This window comes from Suillus subalutaceus (genome assembly GCF_016647625.1).
Source record: "Suillus subalutaceus strain FC151 chromosome Unknown DFJ58scaffold_21, whole genome shotgun sequence".
NCBI classification, from domain to species: domain Eukaryota; kingdom Fungi; phylum Basidiomycota; class Agaricomycetes; order Boletales; family Suillaceae; genus Suillus; species Suillus subalutaceus.
In genome coordinates, this window is record NW_024540270.1 from 58,608 (window position 1) to 77,980 (window position 19,373).

Below are 19,373 nucleotides of genomic sequence, written 5' to 3' on the forward strand. Positions count from 1 at the left end.
CGTACTACTGCACCCGCGCCGACTGCAATTCTCCCCGATCCACACTACTCACCTGCTAGATATTCCTCGTGCAAGCCGCTATGTCTTTGGACACGAGAGCATTATACATAGTCTACTGTGGTGTCGCAGTGGCCGTTTTGAAGGAGTTCAATGCCGTAGTTACTGAGCCGTACATGGTGACTATATTCAACTTCGTCTTGTTAGCCTCTCACCGGATTCACCCGCAATTCTGATGATAATCTAGGATGAACCTTTCCATGTACCGCAGGCATTGGCTTACTGCAAGGGTGAATGGTCAACTTGGGACCCAAAAATCACCACACCACCGGGACTGTACGTCGTTCACAAGTACCTACTATTCCTCTGACAACTCAATTATCTCGCAGATACATACTTAGTGTACTGCTGCACTGGGTCTTTATGTTCAAATGCAACCTAAATTTGCTACGTCTCACCACTACCCTTACCCTCTTTGCACTACCGCTTGTCCTCACGCGATTGCTGGGATTCCATCAGCGACGTCGTTCACCACCAAAATTAGCACCCTCGATCGAGGCACTTGTTTTGTCTACCTTTCCAATAGCGTGGTTTTTGGTTTTCTATATTATACAGAGGTTCCAAGTCTTGTTTCCGTTTTGTGTACCGTAGTTGCTGCAACGCAGAATAGGCACTGGCTTGCTGGTTTGGTACGTAATTCAGTTTGTCCTAGGTTTTTCTAGAATGCATGCTCACAACTCCAGGGGTGTCCCTAGCTAGGAATTGTGAGCTGCCTCTTCCGTCAAAACAATGTTATTTGGGTACTGTACGCGTATGCAGCGAGCCAGCTCATGCGTTTGCGATTCAAACGTGGATACGTCGAACTACACGATCCCCCCGCTTTGGGCGCTGGGCCGGGTGAGTCACGACAGGGTTGCTATGTCCGTGTTCATAGGATCATATCGCGATTTCCAGGTGACTTTCTTCGATCGATCATGAGTGCCCCCAAAGCACTACCTGAATTACTCCCCGCGTTTACTCCTTATGCGGTGGTTCTCGCACTTTTCGGTGGTTTTGTGATTTGGAACGATGGCATCGTGCTTGGTGCGTTTTTCTCGGCCATAATTATCGAGATAGCCCCCAATGTTATGTATAGGCGACAAATCCAATCACGTTCCTTCATTTCACGTGCCACAGTTGTACTACTTCATTGCGTTTGCAACGATGATCGGGTGGCCGGCAGTGCTTTGTGGTGAAAGCGGCCCGTTGAAGGTTGCCACCGAGGTCATTTTGCGCATGTTTGGGAATAAAAGGTGACCGGGTTAATTATGAGTGAGCGCGTGGATGCTAATATGGATCGTATACCGTAGGAGAACGCTTCTGACGGCCATCATATCGATCTTCATGGGGATTACTATCCAGCGTTTCACGTGAGCTTCTCTTTACTGGTTGATAACCAACCTAACCCTCACGGATGTAACGTAGTATTCATCACCCGTTCCTCCTATCCGATAACCGTCATTTCACCTTCTATATCTGGCGTCGAGTATTCATGCTGCATGCGGCAGTACCTTACCTATTTATTCCGGGGTACCAAGTGTGCGCCTGGGCGTGGTGGATTCGTGTTGGTGAGTCGTTTTCTAGATTCCAGAATACATCGATGACATTAACCCTGGACGTCATACATCAGCCCGTGATCAATCTCTGTTGCAGACGTTGGTCCTGCCCGTTTTAATTTTGCCTACATTGCTGCCTACTCCCCTGCTGGAACCGCGTTACTTCCTGGTGCCATATATCTTGCTCAGGGCTCAGGTTGTGGATGTGCAGCCCTACGGTATTTTTGTCGAGGGCTTTTGGTACATGGTAATAAACGTGGCGACTACATATGTGTTTTTATACAAAGAACGAGTGGGAGTTGGAAGATTTATGTGGTGATGTATCTATGTACGTAGAGTAATAATAAATCGAGTGGACAGGGGTCATATATTTGGACCCACTGATGCAAACAAGACCACACGCGTCCGAATGGTTCGGTTCGAGTTGAAAGAACGTCAGCCAAACATTCACAGTGCAGATCATAACGAAGCTCCAATTCCCCTAATGTTGCCAGAAAACGAGTACCCAGCCATCACGGCCTTCTAAACCAATCACGCGAAGCTCCATTCGACACTCACTCAATTTCACGTCAGTAGGAAAAGCCTTGGCGGATGTAATCAACAAGGAGTCCCGCGACCGCGAAAAGCTTAATGAGAAAGCCCTGAAGAAGTCCAAGGACTCTTCAAGACGTTTAAGTGCTATTGCACTCATGAATTCCAGCGCAATTCCCCAAGCTAACGCCACTGTATCCTCAAAGTCAAAGTCCCCCACTCCGGGGCACGCCAAGGAAGACGCTTCTCCATCCAAGACCATCACACGCAGTATCAGGAGACAGTCTGGTCTCCTCAGACCTGCTCCTGCTTGTGACGATATGGGGCTAAAGGTGCTAGATGCCGTTGGTGTCAGTCCTTCTATGAAGCGTTCGTCTTCCCTGCGCCCGAGGACTGCTCCTGCACCCACATCGTCTGCATTGCCGAAATATCGGCCCAAGTCCACTCTTATAGAGTCTGTTCTCCCCAAGAAAACTGTTTCTCCTGCTCGTGCCGGCACTCGCAGGCGGCTGAGCTCATCAGAGGAAGAGGACAAGATTCATAGCCTCTCTTCCAAAGGCAACGTGGAGGAGAAGAAGCTTAAGAGTTCGATCAGTCCTCTTCCTCACAGAGCACTTACGGTGAAGGTTAACTTGCCTAACCTTACGCCTCCTTCGACGCCTTCCAAGATCAACAAGTCATCAACGCCGAAGAAAGCCTCGCCTACCAAGGTAGAGTCCGGGCGACCAGCTAAAAGCATCAAGATAACCACTACGTCGTCTGCGTCCAAGTCAAACATTGCACGGCCTTCGTCGTCTTCATCGTCTCGTAGCTCTGTCTGCTCACAGGGTTCACCCCAGACACCCTCCAAGAGTGGCTTTGGGTTCGGACGCTCGAAAAATAATCAAACATCAAGCCCTCTGCGTTCTACCGGTCGCCCTGCACCCGAGTCACCCCTCGCTCATCACACTCGTCAACATTCTACGGCAACCCTTGGCAGAAATACAACGCCCACGCCACTGTCGCAGCTTGCGGAGGAAAACAGCGAAGATTCCATTGAAGTTGATGACGTTGAACTTCTCCTCGCCCCTGCCGCTCCTCTTGGGGCACCCACACCTGCGATCCCCAGGATTCGTACTGCTCGACCTCAACACAATGAGTCAGAACCTGAAACACCCTCGCGCCCCTCTCTATTCCTTCCTACACGAGCGAATCTTTCTTACCTGTCACCTGCACCTCCGACCTCACAGAGCACACCTGGCCTCCGCCCTCCCAAAGCCAACAGTGCAAATCGCGGCTCGATAATGTCTTGGGAACAGTTGGCAAATGATGGATCACAGATAATTGCACAGGAGGAGGTAGAAAAAATGCTTTCGGAGATTCAGGCGCCCTTTACGCCAGCTGGCCCTTCACCGAACGTCGGCGTTCTTGCACTTGAAGTTCCTGAAAGTCCTTGCCTCTCTGCTCTGCCATCGCCGGGTGGCTATGGGTCGATATCCCAGGTTTTATTACCGGATGTAACGCCTTCGCCCGCAGCGCACCATTTTAACCAGGTGTTCGATACGTCTACGGAGCTTCCCGCTCCTATGGATTCGGGCACAGTCACTCTACTTCGCTTACAAGTGGCATCCGCCGAGAACACAGCGAAGGAACGCCTCGTTCGCCTGCAGGAGCTGGAGGAGCAGCTGCACGCCGCGAAATGTTCTCGCGTTCAGGAGGCTGAAGAACTCGCGAAGCAAGTCTCATTCTTGGAGCAACAGCTGCATATCAGCGTTGAGGCGAGGGAAAGGCTGGACGAGGAGCGCTCTGCCTTCACCGCATCCCTGCAGGACCAGTTGCGCCACACAGAAGCTTGTAGTGAGCATGCATCTAACGCTGCCTTTGCACGCGGACAGGAAGAGGCTGCTGCATCGTGGGCAGACTTACTCAATCAGAAGCAGCAAAAATGGGAAGTATGTTCCCTCGCTCGTGAGATTAAGGTAGAATGGGGCTCTGTTAGAGAGCAGGCGGAGGTGGAACGAGAGTTTTTACAGGCGAGCCGCGAGACGCTGAAAGTATTTCTGGCTATGCTGGATCAAAGCCAGAAGCAGATGCAGTGCCTGCTTGCTTGAACGACGTGAGTGTTATCGGCATCTGACTTGGCAGCAAGTTTTCTGAACGTCGAATTACAGATTTATGCTTATGAGCTTCATCTATTCCTTGGATCAATTTGTACTACATGAATGACCCCTTAACACCTATGCCCGTGTACCGGTACTTAGTACACATTACCTATCATCTAGCCATAGCTACGAATCTTCCCTTGAGAATGTTGTTTACTTCTACTTAGCTGTCACTCAGAAAGAACGTACTAATATGACACTGCCTGTCTGGCACCATTAAAATCAATGGAAGGGATACATATTATGTATGTATAATAGATTTTAGTGATACACGCCAACCACTTAAGTCCTGTAAGATATAATAACCATATGGGTGATATAATCCGACCTGCAGAAGCTACATAAACCAACCACGAGGTTATGCGTAGCAGTCCAAAGCGACTGTGCACGCGTCCAGGAGGCAACCATAATTATCTGCCACGGTAGCCTCTCTCAATCTTCCAAGGATGGCTTCTTGGAGGGTATCCCGTCTAAAAACTGTAATCAGCGTCAATAGTCTTCGACAAATAATACACGCACTGAACAGGACCGTATGCAACTTTCACGTCAGCATTGCATAGTTTGTATCGATATAGGCCAAGAAGAGAACGTCCGAGTGTCAAATATGAAAGATATCAAGGCCTTCGCCTTCTGGCTGGGGAGCATAACTGTTACAGTTGCAGTGAACCCGGAATCATCGTCTTCTCCGTGAGTGACGGCGACTGGGTACTTAATTGCGACCAACTTTAGTTGGGTTAACAATTGGGAGCAAGCAGACCAGTAGTCTCCTAGACGTTCGACAATCTAAAATTGTCGAGTTTAGTATGAATTTGCCTGACATTCAAAAACTTCCTACCTGTCGAACGCTGAGATCTCTTTTGGATCTTGTAATGAGTGCGCTCGCCGTCTTTAGTATCAACGGGCTAAGAGTAGGGAATGCATCTTTGTACTTGAGCTTCGCACTCTGGACTCGCGTTATCGACACCTCCTTGACAACTGGGCAAAAGTTCTCGCATGGGACGGAGACGTCATAAGATGACGCATATCTGAATTCAAAAAGCTCTGGCAGGACTTTTGTGACTTGTAGCATGTGAAGATTTTGAAGGGCTTCTAGCTCATCTGGGCAACACGTCAGCATTGCAAAGGATTTTGAGGAGAGAAATATGCTACCTTTTAGCCTGAAGACTTCGGCATGCGTACTATTTTTCTGTACCTGAACCTGTCGCTCAGCCACTTGGATGGCATCGGTGGTTTCAAGCTTCTGAGCTTCAATTTCCTCCAGCTTCTCCTGTAGACGATCCAGTTTGGCTTTACCCTCATCGACGTCTGCTCGGAAGGCCTCAAGCGCAACACTACAAGGGTACCGCTCAATCAACTAGTTTGAGACTATCAAACTCGAAGCATATTCACCTTTGTTCTTGAATGGTCGTTTTTAGCTCATTCAGATAATCTTGGTCGCAGTTCTCGAGCTCAGCGACGTCAGCCTGTTCTTGTTCCAACTCGCGGAGAAGATTTTCGTATTCCTCGTTGAGAGCAGGTACAACATCCTGGGTTTGACGGATAATATTTTCAAGAACTTTGGCATCCTGTCATCGAAAATATTAACGTAATGAAACGGTAAAGGATACTGAGCATACCGCCTCAAGATCTCGAAACCCTTGATCCGCCTTCTCATACAATTGCTCAACCCACTGCATCTTCCAGTCGTACCATTCTGACTTGGCCTGTGCATGCTTGTTGACCTTGATGAGCTTGAGCTGATGGAGGAGCTCATTCTGGCCTTCCTCGTCCGCCAGCACAAATTCTTGGAATAACTCAGGAGTCATCTTGAGGGCCTCGTCTTCTGCTTCTTTGTAGATGCCTTTGATTCGCTCGATCCAGAGTTGCAGGTCTTTACTAACGTGCGTGTACAACTCTAGCTGTGGCACATCAACTGCCATTGCTACCACATATTCAGATAGAGGGATCTCGCTTTCCGTTGACTGTCGCCTGGAAGGACGAAGGGCAGACGGGTGTACGGTAGAGCGACGGGGGGCAGCAATTTCATCCATGAATCGTATCCCGGTCATCTCAAAGAATTGCTCTATGGAGATTTGTGGGCCATCTTCAGGAGGGAAGTCTCCTTCAGCAATATCTCTGCGCCCTTGCTCGGTGGGGTTAGAAATCCCCTCAGAGATAAGGGCTAATGGCGTTAGGTCTGAAGTTACCTCCATCTCCTCGAAATCAGGTTCTGGAAGGTCTTCTGGTATTTGTTCTAGTCCAGGGCTGGGTGGCCGAGGGGATGCGCGTACCGGTGTTGATGGTCGAGGTGAATTGCGTAAAGGGCTTTGAGGTCGAGGGGAAGGAAGTGCAGGGGACACGCTCGCTGGCGATTTCCTGAGCAGGTCAGCAAACGGAGAAACCCTTCCTGGAATCTCATAAACGGGAGACTCTCTGGTTGGAGAGTCGTGCGGCGGTGCAGGTATGGTCTCAGTTCTGACCTCCTCCTGCGACTCCAATACACTCGCTTTCTCCGTCGTTTCTCCAACAGCTCCCTCCTTCTCGCCTGCAAAGGAAATACTCTCCCTGCCAATATACGCGGCCGCTTTCTTGGCTGAAGCAGGAGGAGCAGGAGGAGCTGCTCCACTCATGCTTTTCCTCTGCGCGAAGTGTCCCGAGGGACGGCGAAATCCAATAGACGGGCGTTTATTCGGGCCTGAAAACGGCTCTACATTTACTTGGAATGGTGTCTTCTTGCTTGGGGAGAGCCTCGGAAGCCTGCTCGACTGAATGGGTTGCTCCTTGGAGAACTCATTTAGTGATGCAGTCAGTTTCCGGGGGCCAGCTAGCTTTTTAGCGGGACTGGGTCTGTCTTCTGATTCTGAGTCGTCGACTACGCCTTGGACCCTCTTTTTTGGCGAGGGACGAGCAACAGGAGGGGCAAAAGCTGCAGAAAATTTAGCTTTGCTCGGTGATTTAGTAGGTGAAGGAGGACGAGGGCGGGCTGGCGACGCTGGCGTTTGTCCGCGAGGCGTGAAGGAAAACGAGAATGGCTTGGGAATCGTAGCAGGTCGTGGAACAGGAGCGGGTGTGAGTGCATTTGGGATCTCCCCAAGTGGCGGGGCTGGTTTGAATACAGCAGGTCTGGCTGCTGGCTCCTCATGAACACACTCCTGTGGTTCTGTCTGAGCGATATCCCCATGAGCTTCTACTGTTGGTTGCGTGGAAGGGAATGAAAGGTCCGTGCCTGCGACATCAGACTGGTCCTCGCTTGGCTCCCCCTGCCTGTCATATGTGGACGTGATGTCCATAGTAGAATTGCCATCCCCAATGCCAGTACTAAGACTGACCCGGCGCATAAGCTGAGTGACATTGATAGTCTGGTTGCCGTCGTTTTCCACATCATCTTGCACAAAACTATCCTCAGAGCTACTAAAACTGTTGTTTTGTTGTCCAGATTCTTCAACATCTACTCCATTTCCGAACCCGAGGGATTCGCGAGCTGCTTGGAGCCTCGTGAGAGCATCGGTGATCTCCATGTCCTGTCCCCCATGTTCGTCCTCTTCGTCAGACGAGGGAACGTATGGGGTTTCACCAGAGTGGGTTACTGATCGAAGAGCAAGCCAGGCTTCACTTGGAGGGGCTGGTGGACGGATGAGTGGAACAGTGAACTCCATTGGCTGAGAGACATCGCCTTCAGATACGAATGACTGAGATTGATGGGAGTCATCTTCAGTATATGACTGATCGGCAAGAGCCTGCTGCTGACCACCCCCGTCATGATTGTCTGGTGACGAGATTACATCTGCAAGTGGTTGGCGAGAAGGAGCGAGTGCCAAGGAGCGTCGCTTTTGGATATCGACCTGAATGGCTTCGGTGACCTCCATGTCGTCGTCATCAAAGTTGAAGTCATCATCCGCAAAGTCGTCATTAATAAGCAACTCCTCATTTTGAGCTCGTAGATATGCAGCTGGCCCAAAAGCTGTATCATCGGAGTCCATATCCATGGATTCCTCTCCTGCGCCATCACTGAAAGCGATGGATCGAATTGAGCTTCGGCGACGGAATTTGTTTGCTCCAGGATATGCATTTTCATCCGTAGGGCCTCGTTCAACGGCCTCCTGCACAGGTGAGGACTGAGGGGAAGCGGTGCTATTCGTATTTTGTTCCTGTGTTTCGAATAGCCGGACATGTGCCCGGTCTGCGAAGCTAACGCGCCGTGCAAGAGATTTTCGCGTATTTTCGTGAACATTGGTCAGATCCATGGATTGCGTGGCATCGTCATCATCCTCAGGGATGTTGACTGCTGGTTTGAGGATACTTTTTCGGGGAGCCTGTTAGATTGTAAGGAAAACAAATGGCAGTCGATCATAATTATTAATATAACTTACCAGTGACCGACGTGTCCTCGAAGCAAGATTGATCTTGTCGCCAGGTGCAATAGAATGTGCTCGCCGCTTCTTGCCTGGATGAAGAGGCCGATTCTGGTTGGCTACCGCGATAGATTTACGTCTGCTGGGCGACCCTCTACCGCCATTAGTTGTCATATCCAAACTGTGTACGTCCAAGCAAAGGCAAATCAAGAAAGGTGATCGCTGTCGTGAACTCGATACGATATATGGAACTTAAAGGCTATTGTATTGAACACGCTCACGTGATACAGATTAGACGCGTCTCGTCACATGACATTATCAGAAACATGAACGACGCGTCTGTGCAATCTCTATTCCAACACTGAGTCTACATCAATTTGCGTTCGTTCTGTAACGCCGAATACAAAATACTCATGTTTTTCGCCATTTCTGTCATTTCATTACGACCGAGGTACTTCACTTGTATGAGGATAGAAAAACATATAGCATCAAGTATTACAGTCTACAGATCACGGCTGTCCGCGAAGCTCTCAAGAGAAAACAAATAAGTAGATCATCGACCATTAGCTTATACGCATCCGCCTGATGTTCTTGCTTCCTCCACCCTTTTGGGCGTTTTTCTCCACGGCACCAACTACTTGTTCTAGTTCCTCCTCAGTCACTACAGCCTTCTTACCCAGTTGCCTTTGAGGAGTTGTCAGTCTATTGTCGAACTCGTGGCACAGATCTCACCTCTTCTTTTTCTTCGTAGTATCAAGGTCGCCTTCCCCTGGCACGAATACAACATCGGGACCCCCGTAAGCTGCCCGTGCCTTTCGATTGGGTAGAATCGTGACAGAGTCGTCAGCGTCACCTGTGCCGTCCTCCAGGAGAGAAAGATCTTTAATTTTCTTCCCCAACAAAGACACAGTGCGAGTTGATCGACGACTAGTTTTGGATTCTGGAATCCCTACTTTCCCTTTTGCCAGAGGTATGGCGGCTACTTTAAACGGCCTAGACTTGGCCTTAGCTAGAGGGGCGTAGTCATCGGACTCGTCATCTTCACTAATTGGGTCGTCCTCCACACTTTCTTCTTCCTCTGTCATTTGCTCGATTTCGCTTTGAGCACTTGCATCGGTCTCCTCTTGATTGGTGCATAACATTCGGTTAGAGATGAGCTCTAATTGTGTTTTGGTCTTCCCCTTGCCGTCAAGAGGTGATGAAGATCGGCTTGCTTCGGAGTGAGCCGGCTCATCGCTATCTTCGATAATTTCTACGTTCTAAATCGGAGTCAACTCCGGACCAATAAGGGCGTTTCATCCTACTTGAACTCACCTCGTCTTCAATCTCACCTGACTCGTCGCCATCCTCCACTATCTCTCGACGCTTTTGAGGGGAGCCAATTAGTCCAGCTTGATGCAGCATGTCGATCTTGGCGTCCATTTTCCGCTCGTTTCGCTCTACCTGACAAACGCTGTAAGTTGGTGTGTTGCCCTCGAGGTCCAGACTTTACCTCGCTCATAAGCCTCTGGTTGTAAGTCTTCTCAATTTCGCGCATCCTTTCTTCCATTTCCTTCATAACGTCTTCGCGGGTTTCCGCTTCGACTATTACACAGCGCATCTCCGCCTCGTAGAGCTGTGAAAATGGCGTTTTGTTGAATAGACATCAACCCTTAGTAATAGAATCGTACCCGCAGGCGCAAGTCCTCTATTTCATCAAACAAGGCATCCACTAGCGGATTGATGGGTTCATCATCTTCCTCCTCACTCTCGCCATCTTCCCTCGCCTCATCCTCTGTATAGAGCAGATCGATGAAGGGTAAATTTTACAATGTAATAACGCACCTTCGAGAACCTCGAGATGTGCTTCGCTGACCTTTTTATTAGGGAGAAGACTCGATATCGTCACCTTCCTGGTCACAGCCCTGGGTAGAGCTGAGCCGATTGTACTCCGCTTGCTTGGATTGGTCTGTACGCGGGGTACAGGTGCGTTGTTCACGGTCGTCGAAACTTCTCTCGCAAGCGCAGAGAATTTCATGACATGAGAGTTCTCTTCGAAGCCGGTATCATAAGGATTGATGTTGACGATCATCACCTATCATTATAAGCTCACCATGAACCATTTGCACAATGCTCCAAGCCGAAGACTTACGACTCGACCATCGCCAACAAAGTAATCCATTAATACTTCCGTGAGTTTGCTATGCCTAAATGGCACAACAGCCAACGCCCTCTTAACATCACGAGTATCCGTCCGCCCAGGATTTGCTAGGCTTTGTGCGAGGCGCTTTTGATTGGAGCGCATGACCTACAGATGGTGAGGTGTGGTACTAGACAAAAACATAGTCAACCTACCTCCATGCATTGCCCAAGGACCATGAGAGACTTGTTGATGTTTCCGGCCTCCTTTAGACGATCGCCAGTTGTCTGCGTGTGCTTGGTTCGCTCCGATCCTGCTAGATCCACGAGGGTTAACCGCGATATTTGCAGAGAGCTTGGGTCCTGCAAAAGTTGAAGAACAACACCGTATTTCCAAGATCCGTACTGTACTTACATCCCGGTCACCCCGGTGTCCTCTTAGAATCTTGATAGTCACCATACCATGGCTCCTGCTACTTTGGCTGTTAGCCAGCGTGCCGAAGACACGCCGGTGCAGCTGTCCTAGCTTGACAAGTGCCTTTGCTTGCGCAGCACCAGTTACCCGAAAATATCTCAGTCCTGCAATATATTTCCCCGTGCTTCCAGGCCCACTCTCATCTAAAGCGTCAGAGGCAGGTGAAGGTTTAACGGTGAGGGCTTTACGCGTCAGCAGAAGCGGATGGCCGAGTTGTGCGCTAGTGTTGGAGCGAGGGATCTGTGACCGCGACGTATCCTCTGTCACTTCAGCAAGAAGGTCGTACACCTTTTCATTGTATACTTCCGCATAAGATATCCAGATAGAGTACTCGTAGTTGCGGTCGAGCTTAACGATGGTCGGATCGATATCGATGTCATCCGTGCTCGAGAGGTGTTCTGCAAGGACTTCTGCGAGTCGTGGCTCATCAGTTGGCACGTCGATGTCCGTGGGAGGCAGGAACTCAGAAGGACCAGCTTCTTCTACGCCGTACAGCCTAACGGGCCTGAACTAAGAAAAATCGACGATAAGTTATTAGGTCGTGTATATTTGAACCATCGCTCACCCGGCCATCGCTATGCAGTCCTTCGACGCTGTTAAAAATGACGTCCAGTGTCCGCGGCAGGATACCTGCAGAATCAGGACCATTGCCTCCTTGGATTGTATACGTCTTGCCAGAATTTGTAACGCCGTATGCAAACAACAAGCCATTTTGTCCATCCAGGAGATCACGCACAAGGGGAAGCGTAGTTTTTGCGAAGAACTCTGCCTGTTGTGTTTCTGGTAGGAAAACATGCGAGAATCTGTAGATTGACGAAGGTGCAACAGTTGAGACACGAATGTGCGGTCTGGAGCTGCCTGCACCGTCATGGGAGATGTCAGTCATCTGTACAGACGTGTCGGATAAAGGGGCAAGATAAGGCATAGACATGGATTCATCATCCCCAAGGTGAGGACGAATGCGCAAATAGGCCTAAAGGACGTTCTCAGTATACGATAAAAATTCAGTACGTATAATCCACCATAACGGGTTCGCGCTCTGTAGTTAATCCGTGATCTGCCCGTGCTTGCCTAGTACCGACCACCTTCTTGGCAGCAGGAAGCTTGGCATCAGGCGAATTAGCTCGATTGGCAAGAGGTTTTCGACCAGTTGTTCGCGTTTTTGATACCTCAGTTTGTGCAATAGTTTTGCTTGGAAGTCTTGCTCGAATAGTCTTTATCCCTGCTGGAGGACTCGGAGGTGGAACTGGTGTCTTTGTTCGGGTCGATGCCCTGGTCGCTGCTGCACCAATCTTCGATCTCGTGGCCATGGTGTTGCAATTTTTGCGGCGATTTACCACTGCTAAGTATGGGTTGGAAGTTGAGAAGTTGGGAAGATTCGCAGAGTGGGTTGAAGTTTGGACACGTAAATAATCACCCAGATGTGGCGTGCCGCACACGCGCCAACGACGCGTCGCACCACGTGATTATTTCAATTCTCCATCACCGCCATCATGATACCGACGCCAGATCTTTCTCATTTGACTAGGCATGATCTCGAGCAAGTGTACGACCCAGCAGGTAAGTGAGCAGACATATGGACCGCACCGTAATCTAATATATCTCGCAGAAGACACATTCTTGCTACTGGATAGCCTCGAGCAGGAGGCAGAAGCGCTCCGAAAGGAATGTCCTCTGATTTGTCTCGAGGTCGGGTGAGTTTTAGCTTATACATGCTATGAAATGCTGAGTGCGACTCAGGTCCGGATCAGGATGCGTGTCGGCGTTTCTTGGAAAGATACTCGGACAATCCTCTTCTCGTGAGTTCGTATTCATCATTCTGGGTGTAAGGCTGATTAGCAACAATTTACCAGTTTACCTTTGCACTGATATAAACAAACACGCCACCCGTTGTACACTCGCAACAGGGAAACAGAACAAGGTACAGCCTGAGTCTTGTTGACGTTCTAACTGCATTTAATTCACAACTACATAGTAGATGCCTCTAGATCCAGTGACATGCTCGCTAGCGCGACCTTTCTTATCGCGATTGCATCACGGAGTTGATGTACTCTTATTTAACCCCCCTTATGTGCCGACAGATACAGAAGAAGCTTCCAGTGCTCAGAGTAGTGCTGGTATTGCAGGGTCCTGGGCAGGGGGAGCTGATGGAATGGAAATTACTAATTGTTTGCTACAAGACGTTGAGGTATCATCTTTCCTAATGCTGTGGAATATCATTAACTATGCTTCTCAGTGTCTGTTATCGCCGCAGGGCAGATTTTATTTGGTTGCCTTGAAACAAAACGATGTCCCAAGCATCCGATCCAGGATGTTGGAAGACTTTGGTTTGACCAGCCAGGTAAACTCAACCAGTCCAGTACGAGTTGATCACACTCTTACAATTACTAGGTTGTCATCGAACGACGGGCGGGAAGAGAATTTTTATTAATCATTCGCTTCACACGGACCGTCCCTAGCTGATGCCGGCAGCGGAAGCACGTCTTAATAATTCAATGGCATAAAATTCTTGGGACATCAATGAGTAGCAAATGAAACATAAAACTAGCAGCCCATAGATCGTGAATTAAATGTGTAGTAATCCCAAGCAAGATATCAAGAATTGCTTACGCAGTAAGTCAATTGTCCTCGTTAAACCCTGGTCTGCGACCCCTGATGCTGAATCTCGACGATGAAGTCTGTGGCTGCGATCGTTCAAGGGACACGACTGACGCGTCTTGTGCCAGTGGATTATTCCCTGCATCAAATTCGAGACGGAGGCTGGCAAGCCCACCCCCTTGAAGCTCAACGGTAACCTCAGCAGCTGTCGACTGGCCAACTTGTATGTGCCGCCAGATCTAATCAAATTTGTCAGTGAAATCATACCACAACCAAAGAAATCTTAACGTACGTCAACCTCACCCTCAGCTAACAGCTTATCTTTTCCGAGCGTCTTATGGTCATAAATCCAAAGATGCAATTTGGGCATGTGCGCGCTAGCAGTAAAATGGAAAGACTCGTTCCTAGCATAAAAGTTGAGAGGCGGCACCATAAACCAGGCAGGAAGGTCTCACCATTCTGGTGATGATGACTTAGTACCGTGCTTTGTTTTGAACTCCTTGTCACCAACACGTATGACTGCGTACGCTTTGGTGTCCGTCATAGACACGTCTTTTGCGCTCATCATCGTTACTCTGAGTGTTCCAGGCTCTGAAGGTGGACCTGAAAGCGAAAGAGTACGATTCAAGGAGGGGAAAGCGGAGGAGGGTAGCGGCATTAGTATCTTCGTCTGCAGTATGACCCCCTATCGGTCGCGATGCCTGGCCAGCAGCGGCCTCGGGCACGGCGTGGGGAACATCTAACTTTTCATGACTGCCCCCGAAGTCTCTCTTGAACACATGACCAATGCCACGAACGACGCCCTTGCCAGCACCGAAGGGTAATGATCCGATATGGGTCATGGCGCGGCTTGCGGAGGTGAAGGTCGAGGTCGCCTTCCGGTTCTTGGCAATAATCTCCGGTTGGAAGATCAATCGAATTGCGACATGTCCTTTTGCACCGTGCTTTTCTGAGGAAAGCTCGATCATCTGTTCGGTGGCCTCAAAGGGTTCTATATCACGCAGATTAATGGTACCATGCCCAAGACTCTTAGATTGTTCGAGTTGGTTCCAATCGAAAACTTCTACAGAAAAGTCGGCCGCCTCTCGAGATGGCTAACATGGTTTAGTGGAAGATATATCTCGATAAATGACAGATGGGCATACCACATTAACTTCGAACATTTCTGACCAATCAGGGTTGAGAGTTTTCTTTTTGGTTTGAGATGTGAACACCTTCGTGCCATGAAGAGTGAAAACGGCGAATGGATCAGATGTGCCTAGGTATCGTCTTAGGACGAGACAACGTGCACGTAGTAAAGCTTACCTGATCTGTCAGCAGAACGAAGGTCCTTTCCAGCCAAAAGGTAAATTCGGAGTATGCCTTGGTCTGCGACAAAGGAGGTGAGAGGTGTAAATAATGCACGGGCTCTACAAACTGCTTACTGTTGATACTCTCTCTAGCCAAAAGCTTCACTGGGACGGGTACATAGCGGGTTTCAATCTCAACGGTAGACGAATGGCCATCTGCATGTGTGAGTGAGAAGGACGACCGACGGTCCTGCAGATCATAAGGATCAACATCTACATCAAGAGCAGACGGCTCACCAGAGTGGCATCTAAGAAAGCCTTAGCATCACCCTTCCATTCCGCCGTAATGTCATCCTTGTCGAAGTCCCCACTCTCATTCAAGCGCAGCCAGACACGACCAAAGTCAAGCTCTTTAAGGAATCCTTCACCAACATGCGCCCACCTAGCATTTGTACCTCGCGATTTCAGGGTGCTGAAAGCAGGCCAATACGCATCATCCAAGAGCACATCAAGACGAGCTTTCTTCTGCAGATGTCCGCCTATCACGTTAAAGATAATTATACCCGACTCTTGATACGCAGATGAGTGTGAGTACAGGCCGAAGGACTTTAGCCCACTCACGATGCTTGAACAGCTCTTCCTTGCTGAGTTGGATGCCTTCATTCGCAGAATCTTTTTCGGTCGGTGATGAAGCTTCTTCGTCCGTGTTTGCAGCCCCATTCCCGTTGGCTCGAACTGATTCGCTAGAATCTGTTTGATGAGGTGGACTATGCGTCTCTGCCTCAGTCATTGGATGATCGACGGTCACATATCGCTCCTCTCCATTGCTGGAGGAACTACGGGTGCTAATACCATTAGCATGATTGCGCTGGACTTGATGAGCGGCTTTCTGGATCTCGTTCTCGTCTGCATCAAACCACACATGCTTCACGTTCAAAGCTGATACGAATTCAGCTCTGTAGTGTAGCTGCCCTTTATATGAGTTGCTGTCGGTCCGGATTGGCTCAGCAACCTCCTTGGCACCGGTTGATTCGTAGCGGTGTTGTGAATCAACTGGCGACTCGCATGCGATATCACTAACAAGCAATTCCACCGATCCAAGGGAGCGATCCTGCGATCCTGGTCAGCCAGTCGTACGTACCAGCGGACAGCGACAGACCTTAGTCAGATGCTGGTAATCCATGACTTCCATGAACATCGACTGATCAGAAATTAGCCTATTAGATGCGAGGACTGGTGGAGAATCTTGCCTCTCTCAACGAATGGACTTAGCAACACAGAACAACACAGATGAGTAAGGAAAAGCAACAAGACGTGAGACTACATACCCGGTATATATATTATTTGATCCCACTCAGGGTTCAGATCTGCAGTAAAGGTTATTAGGGCTTGGTCACAATTATTCACTACGCACTGTTGTTAATAACTTCAGTCCTCCCAAGAGTGACGCTATTCACCAATACTCGCACATAGGGATCACTCTGAAACAGACTGTCGTCAGCTGAGCCCTCCTAAAAACAACAGATGTGTATCACCTTGCCGCCGAAAGTCGCTTCCACGTTCCTAAGAATTGATTGTCAAACCTGCTGTGTCACAGTTCCTGAATGAAACTTACTTGACATCCGTCGCCTTCCGCAACCAAAGTCTGACAACACCTATGGGAGGTACATACTGATCTGCACTACTTAAGGCGCCAGCCATGTGCAGCGGCTTCCACTCGCAACTGAGCCTGATCTTGCCGCTATTGCAGCCGCTCAAAGGCCACCATTCCCTGTTAAGAGCGGGGTCCGTCTGGAGAAGATCAACCAGCCGGACAGACATATAACCGACCACAGGATCTCTGAGGAAATCTCGCTCGTCAACCACCTTGATAGTGATGACTGAAGACGACTTGTCTGCACAAATAAACTCTGTCGGCGACTCCCAAATGGGATTGTTTGTGTGCTTGATGATCTGCGATTTGTGCGTGTAGGAAGTGCTGTTCCCAAGGAAGACCTTGACCAAGGGGTTCAAGTCGCCGGAAAGTGATTTTGTAGCATCAAGTTCCTTAGCCTGGTGGATAGTCAAGCGAACAATTCCAACATCTAGCAAGGGTGATAAGTCTTGGAGGGGAAATGAATCGTGGACGCACTTGTTTGAGGCAGATTTTCTTTTCCATTGACGGATTCGGGTTTCAAAACCGGGAAGTAGTTGACGTTAAAACGAATCATTCCTTTATCCTTTCCATCTTTTAAAACGGGTAGCTCTAAACCTTCCTGAGTTGCATCCTCCAGTAGCTTCTGCAGCTCGAAGGTGGCGGCACCAAGAGGAGTGTCCTTACGATGCTCGTTGTAGTCAAGGAGACTAAGCACCAACGACTCTTGAAGGGAGTTGACCACAATGAACTTTGTCTCCATCCATGTTGGGTTGTATCTGGTGGTAATAGTGAGGCCAAGCAAAGCAAAACGATGAAAATGGCTGACGTGCTCGGCTTATACTTGGTTCTCGCGAGTTCCTCGCGGTTATTGATGCTGATGCTAACATAGGGATCAGGAGAGCCCCCGCCGATCTTGTTGGCCTTAAGCCCGCGAGCAGCCTCGACGGTGACTTGAATGACGCCAATAGCTGTATCAAGGGGTACACCAGAAAGAAGTTGTTCGAGATTGACAGTGAACACATTCGGGTCGTACATCATGGGACTGAGCGTGTCGTGAACCATATCCCGAATGAAAGTCTGTAGACCAGGAATCTGATAATAAGGTGAGCTCAAGTCGATGATACTTCGTCATACTGTTACTTACGTGGGCTATGTCAAATCCAAGCGACTCGCCACCCACCGGTTTAAGCACGTAGTCAATAACCGGTTTTTCAAGGAAGCTGATATCCACGATCTGCACGTGGGGGAAGTTCGCCATCAACTTTAACCTAATCCTCATGATACCGCTGAAGGTGATGTCCTCGAGAAGGACGGGTATGGAGGCTGTGGCAAGACCTTTGCCCAGGCGAACGGATAGAACAATTTTGGGGTTGACTTTTTGAGCCGCTTGACGGGGGGTCATGTCAGATGTATCATTGGGAGTGAAGGAAATTCCCCAGTCCATCATGACGATATCGTCAGCAGTCCTTGGAAATGTCCTAACTTTGTCTATGTGGGGAGCCTTCGTCCCAAGGGTGAAGGTCGTGAGGCGCAAGGAGTCCAAGAAGGCGGGAGTAGTGGTGCTCAGGATCTGATCAACAGAGGCGACAACAGTAGCAGAGAGAACAGGCTCATAAAGGAGCCAGAAACGGTCCAAAAAGTTGTTCATCCAATCAGCGGATTCGTGCTCGGACGCAAGGCGTGTCTTGATCAATTCACGCTGAATATCATCACGGGCACAACGGCGGACACGAGTCATTGAAGTCACATAATAGGTGTTGCAAATAGATAGCAAAAGAATCAGCCACCCCCAGCCGAAGTTGAATCGTGTCAAGAAATGAGAAGCGAATACAGCCTGTACAGCGCCATGTAAATGAGCTTGATGCAAATGACAAGATCATAGACTTACAAAGAAGATAAGAGCGGCATTGTGGTACCACTGGCCATAATATTGCTCAGTCAAGAAAAGCTGGAGTATGTGGTTGTCTTTCTCCTCGCCTTCTTCAAGCGGAGGTGCATCGATGTTTGCAACAGCACGCCAACCGACTTTGTACCAATCTGGAATCGCTGGAGCAAGACCAGAGGGGTATTCTCCGGGTACTGTGAGTGCAGATGGAGTTACACTGCCCGATCTCTCCTGCTCTTCGTTGGTCGCTTCGCCCGTGTCTTCAACTGTGATGGTAGGGATGGACGCTCCGACAATGGATGGTTCTGATGCAGACGTTTGGTTTGGGTGACGTAGCAGAGAAAAAAACGCGCCTTTTCCGCCATGCGCACTTCCGTCCTGCTGGACGATACTCTTCAGTTGGTCACGCTGCATCCCCGCAGCAGCTGCCTTCTGTTGTGGAGTGGCATCCGGGTCAAACGAGTGAACTATGGCACCTTTGGATGCATCATGGCTCATGATATCATGAATATGAGTTTCTGCCGTTTCTTGGGGTTGTTTTACACCACCATTGAAAGGTGTGTTCGTGGCCATGGCCAACGACATGAAGAGAAAGGGAAAATAAAGGATGGGAGCGGTTGAGTCGGCTCAGAACGGACAGCTAATAGGGTAGTAAGATAGACTTAGTGTGTTAAGGAGCTTGTTATAAGGAGCTTAATGATATTGAGGAGCCAGATACAGAGCGTCATGCCATGTGACCTGCAGGTCAAATGCAGTGTGACATGCCATCGGAAGCAA

General features: G+C 49.2%; 6 protein-coding genes across 6 annotated transcripts; 3 read left to right on the top strand and 3 right to left on the bottom strand.

The window, feature by feature from the left end:
- The first annotated feature begins 7 nt into the window (after window positions 1–7).
- DFJ58DRAFT_904863 (glycosyltransferase family 59 protein) lies at window positions 8–1,982 on the top strand. The gene is made up of 10 exons (XM_041394925.1): window positions 8–176; window positions 245–333; window positions 387–594; window positions 615–686; window positions 753–894; window positions 952–1,080; window positions 1,133–1,289; window positions 1,347–1,406; window positions 1,462–1,604; window positions 1,667–1,982. The coding sequence occupies exons 1-10, from the start codon at window positions 81–83 to the stop codon at window positions 1,909–1,911; spliced, it is 1,341 nt and encodes a 446-aa protein (XP_041247101.1). The 5' UTR covers window positions 8–80; the 3' UTR covers window positions 1,912–1,982.
- A 48-nt stretch (window positions 1,983–2,030) lies between these two features.
- On the top strand, window positions 2,031–4,491 carry DFJ58DRAFT_699487 (uncharacterized protein). Its single transcript, XM_041383554.1, has 2 exons — window positions 2,031–4,218; window positions 4,274–4,491. The coding sequence occupies exon 1, from the start codon at window positions 2,282–2,284 to the stop codon at window positions 4,211–4,213; it is 1,932 nt and encodes a 643-aa protein (XP_041247102.1). The 5' UTR covers window positions 2,031–2,281; the 3' UTR covers window positions 4,214–4,218; window positions 4,274–4,491.
- On the bottom strand, window positions 4,492–8,820 carry DFJ58DRAFT_772247 (Spc7 kinetochore protein-domain-containing protein). Its single transcript, XM_041389211.1, has 7 exons — window positions 8,614–8,820; window positions 5,881–8,556; window positions 5,654–5,829; window positions 5,414–5,595; window positions 5,100–5,362; window positions 4,854–5,047; window positions 4,492–4,734 (listed from the first exon to the last, which is right to left on the bottom strand). Exons 1-7 carry the CDS (start codon window positions 8,767–8,769, stop codon window positions 4,623–4,625), a joined length of 3,759 nt encoding a protein of 1,252 aa, XP_041247103.1. The 5' UTR covers window positions 8,770–8,820; the 3' UTR covers window positions 4,492–4,622.
- Window positions 8,821–9,017: 197 nt separating this feature from the next.
- DFJ58DRAFT_699492 (kinesin-domain-containing protein) lies at window positions 9,018–12,588 on the bottom strand. The gene is made up of 11 exons (XM_041383555.1): window positions 12,211–12,588; window positions 11,754–12,161; window positions 11,129–11,698; window positions 10,930–11,076; window positions 10,727–10,882; window positions 10,420–10,669; window positions 10,266–10,369; window positions 10,088–10,210; window positions 9,910–10,038; window positions 9,328–9,854; window positions 9,018–9,279 (listed from the first exon to the last, which is right to left on the bottom strand). The coding sequence occupies exons 1-11, from the start codon at window positions 12,496–12,498 to the stop codon at window positions 9,159–9,161; spliced, it is 2,823 nt and encodes a 940-aa protein (XP_041247104.1). The 5' UTR covers window positions 12,499–12,588; the 3' UTR covers window positions 9,018–9,158.
- A 93-nt stretch (window positions 12,589–12,681) lies between these two features.
- DFJ58DRAFT_655668 (uncharacterized protein) lies at window positions 12,682–13,651 on the top strand (the record flags this gene model as incomplete). The annotated part of the gene is made up of 6 exons (XM_041381865.1): window positions 12,682–12,748; window positions 12,798–12,882; window positions 12,929–12,987; window positions 13,042–13,109; window positions 13,167–13,529; window positions 13,580–13,651. 6 exons carry the CDS (start codon window positions 12,682–12,684, stop codon window positions 13,649–13,651), a joined length of 714 nt encoding a protein of 237 aa, XP_041247105.1.
- Window positions 13,652–13,686: 35 nt separating this feature from the next.
- Window positions 13,687–19,352, bottom strand: DFJ58DRAFT_866852 (C2 domain-containing protein). Its single transcript, XM_041394191.1, has 19 exons — window positions 18,600–19,352; window positions 17,856–18,545; window positions 17,538–17,803; window positions 17,207–17,487; window positions 16,691–17,159; window positions 16,611–16,638; window positions 16,490–16,556; window positions 16,404–16,442; window positions 16,326–16,342; window positions 16,235–16,276; window positions 15,697–16,186; window positions 15,373–15,644; window positions 15,211–15,325; window positions 15,092–15,154; window positions 14,932–15,044; window positions 14,469–14,880; window positions 14,242–14,389; window positions 14,079–14,190; window positions 13,687–14,025 (listed from the first exon to the last, which is right to left on the bottom strand). Exons 1-19 carry the CDS (start codon window positions 19,179–19,181, stop codon window positions 13,807–13,809), a joined length of 4,425 nt encoding a protein of 1,474 aa, XP_041247106.1. The 5' UTR covers window positions 19,182–19,352; the 3' UTR covers window positions 13,687–13,806.
- Between the last annotated feature and the right edge of the window lie 21 nt (window positions 19,353–19,373).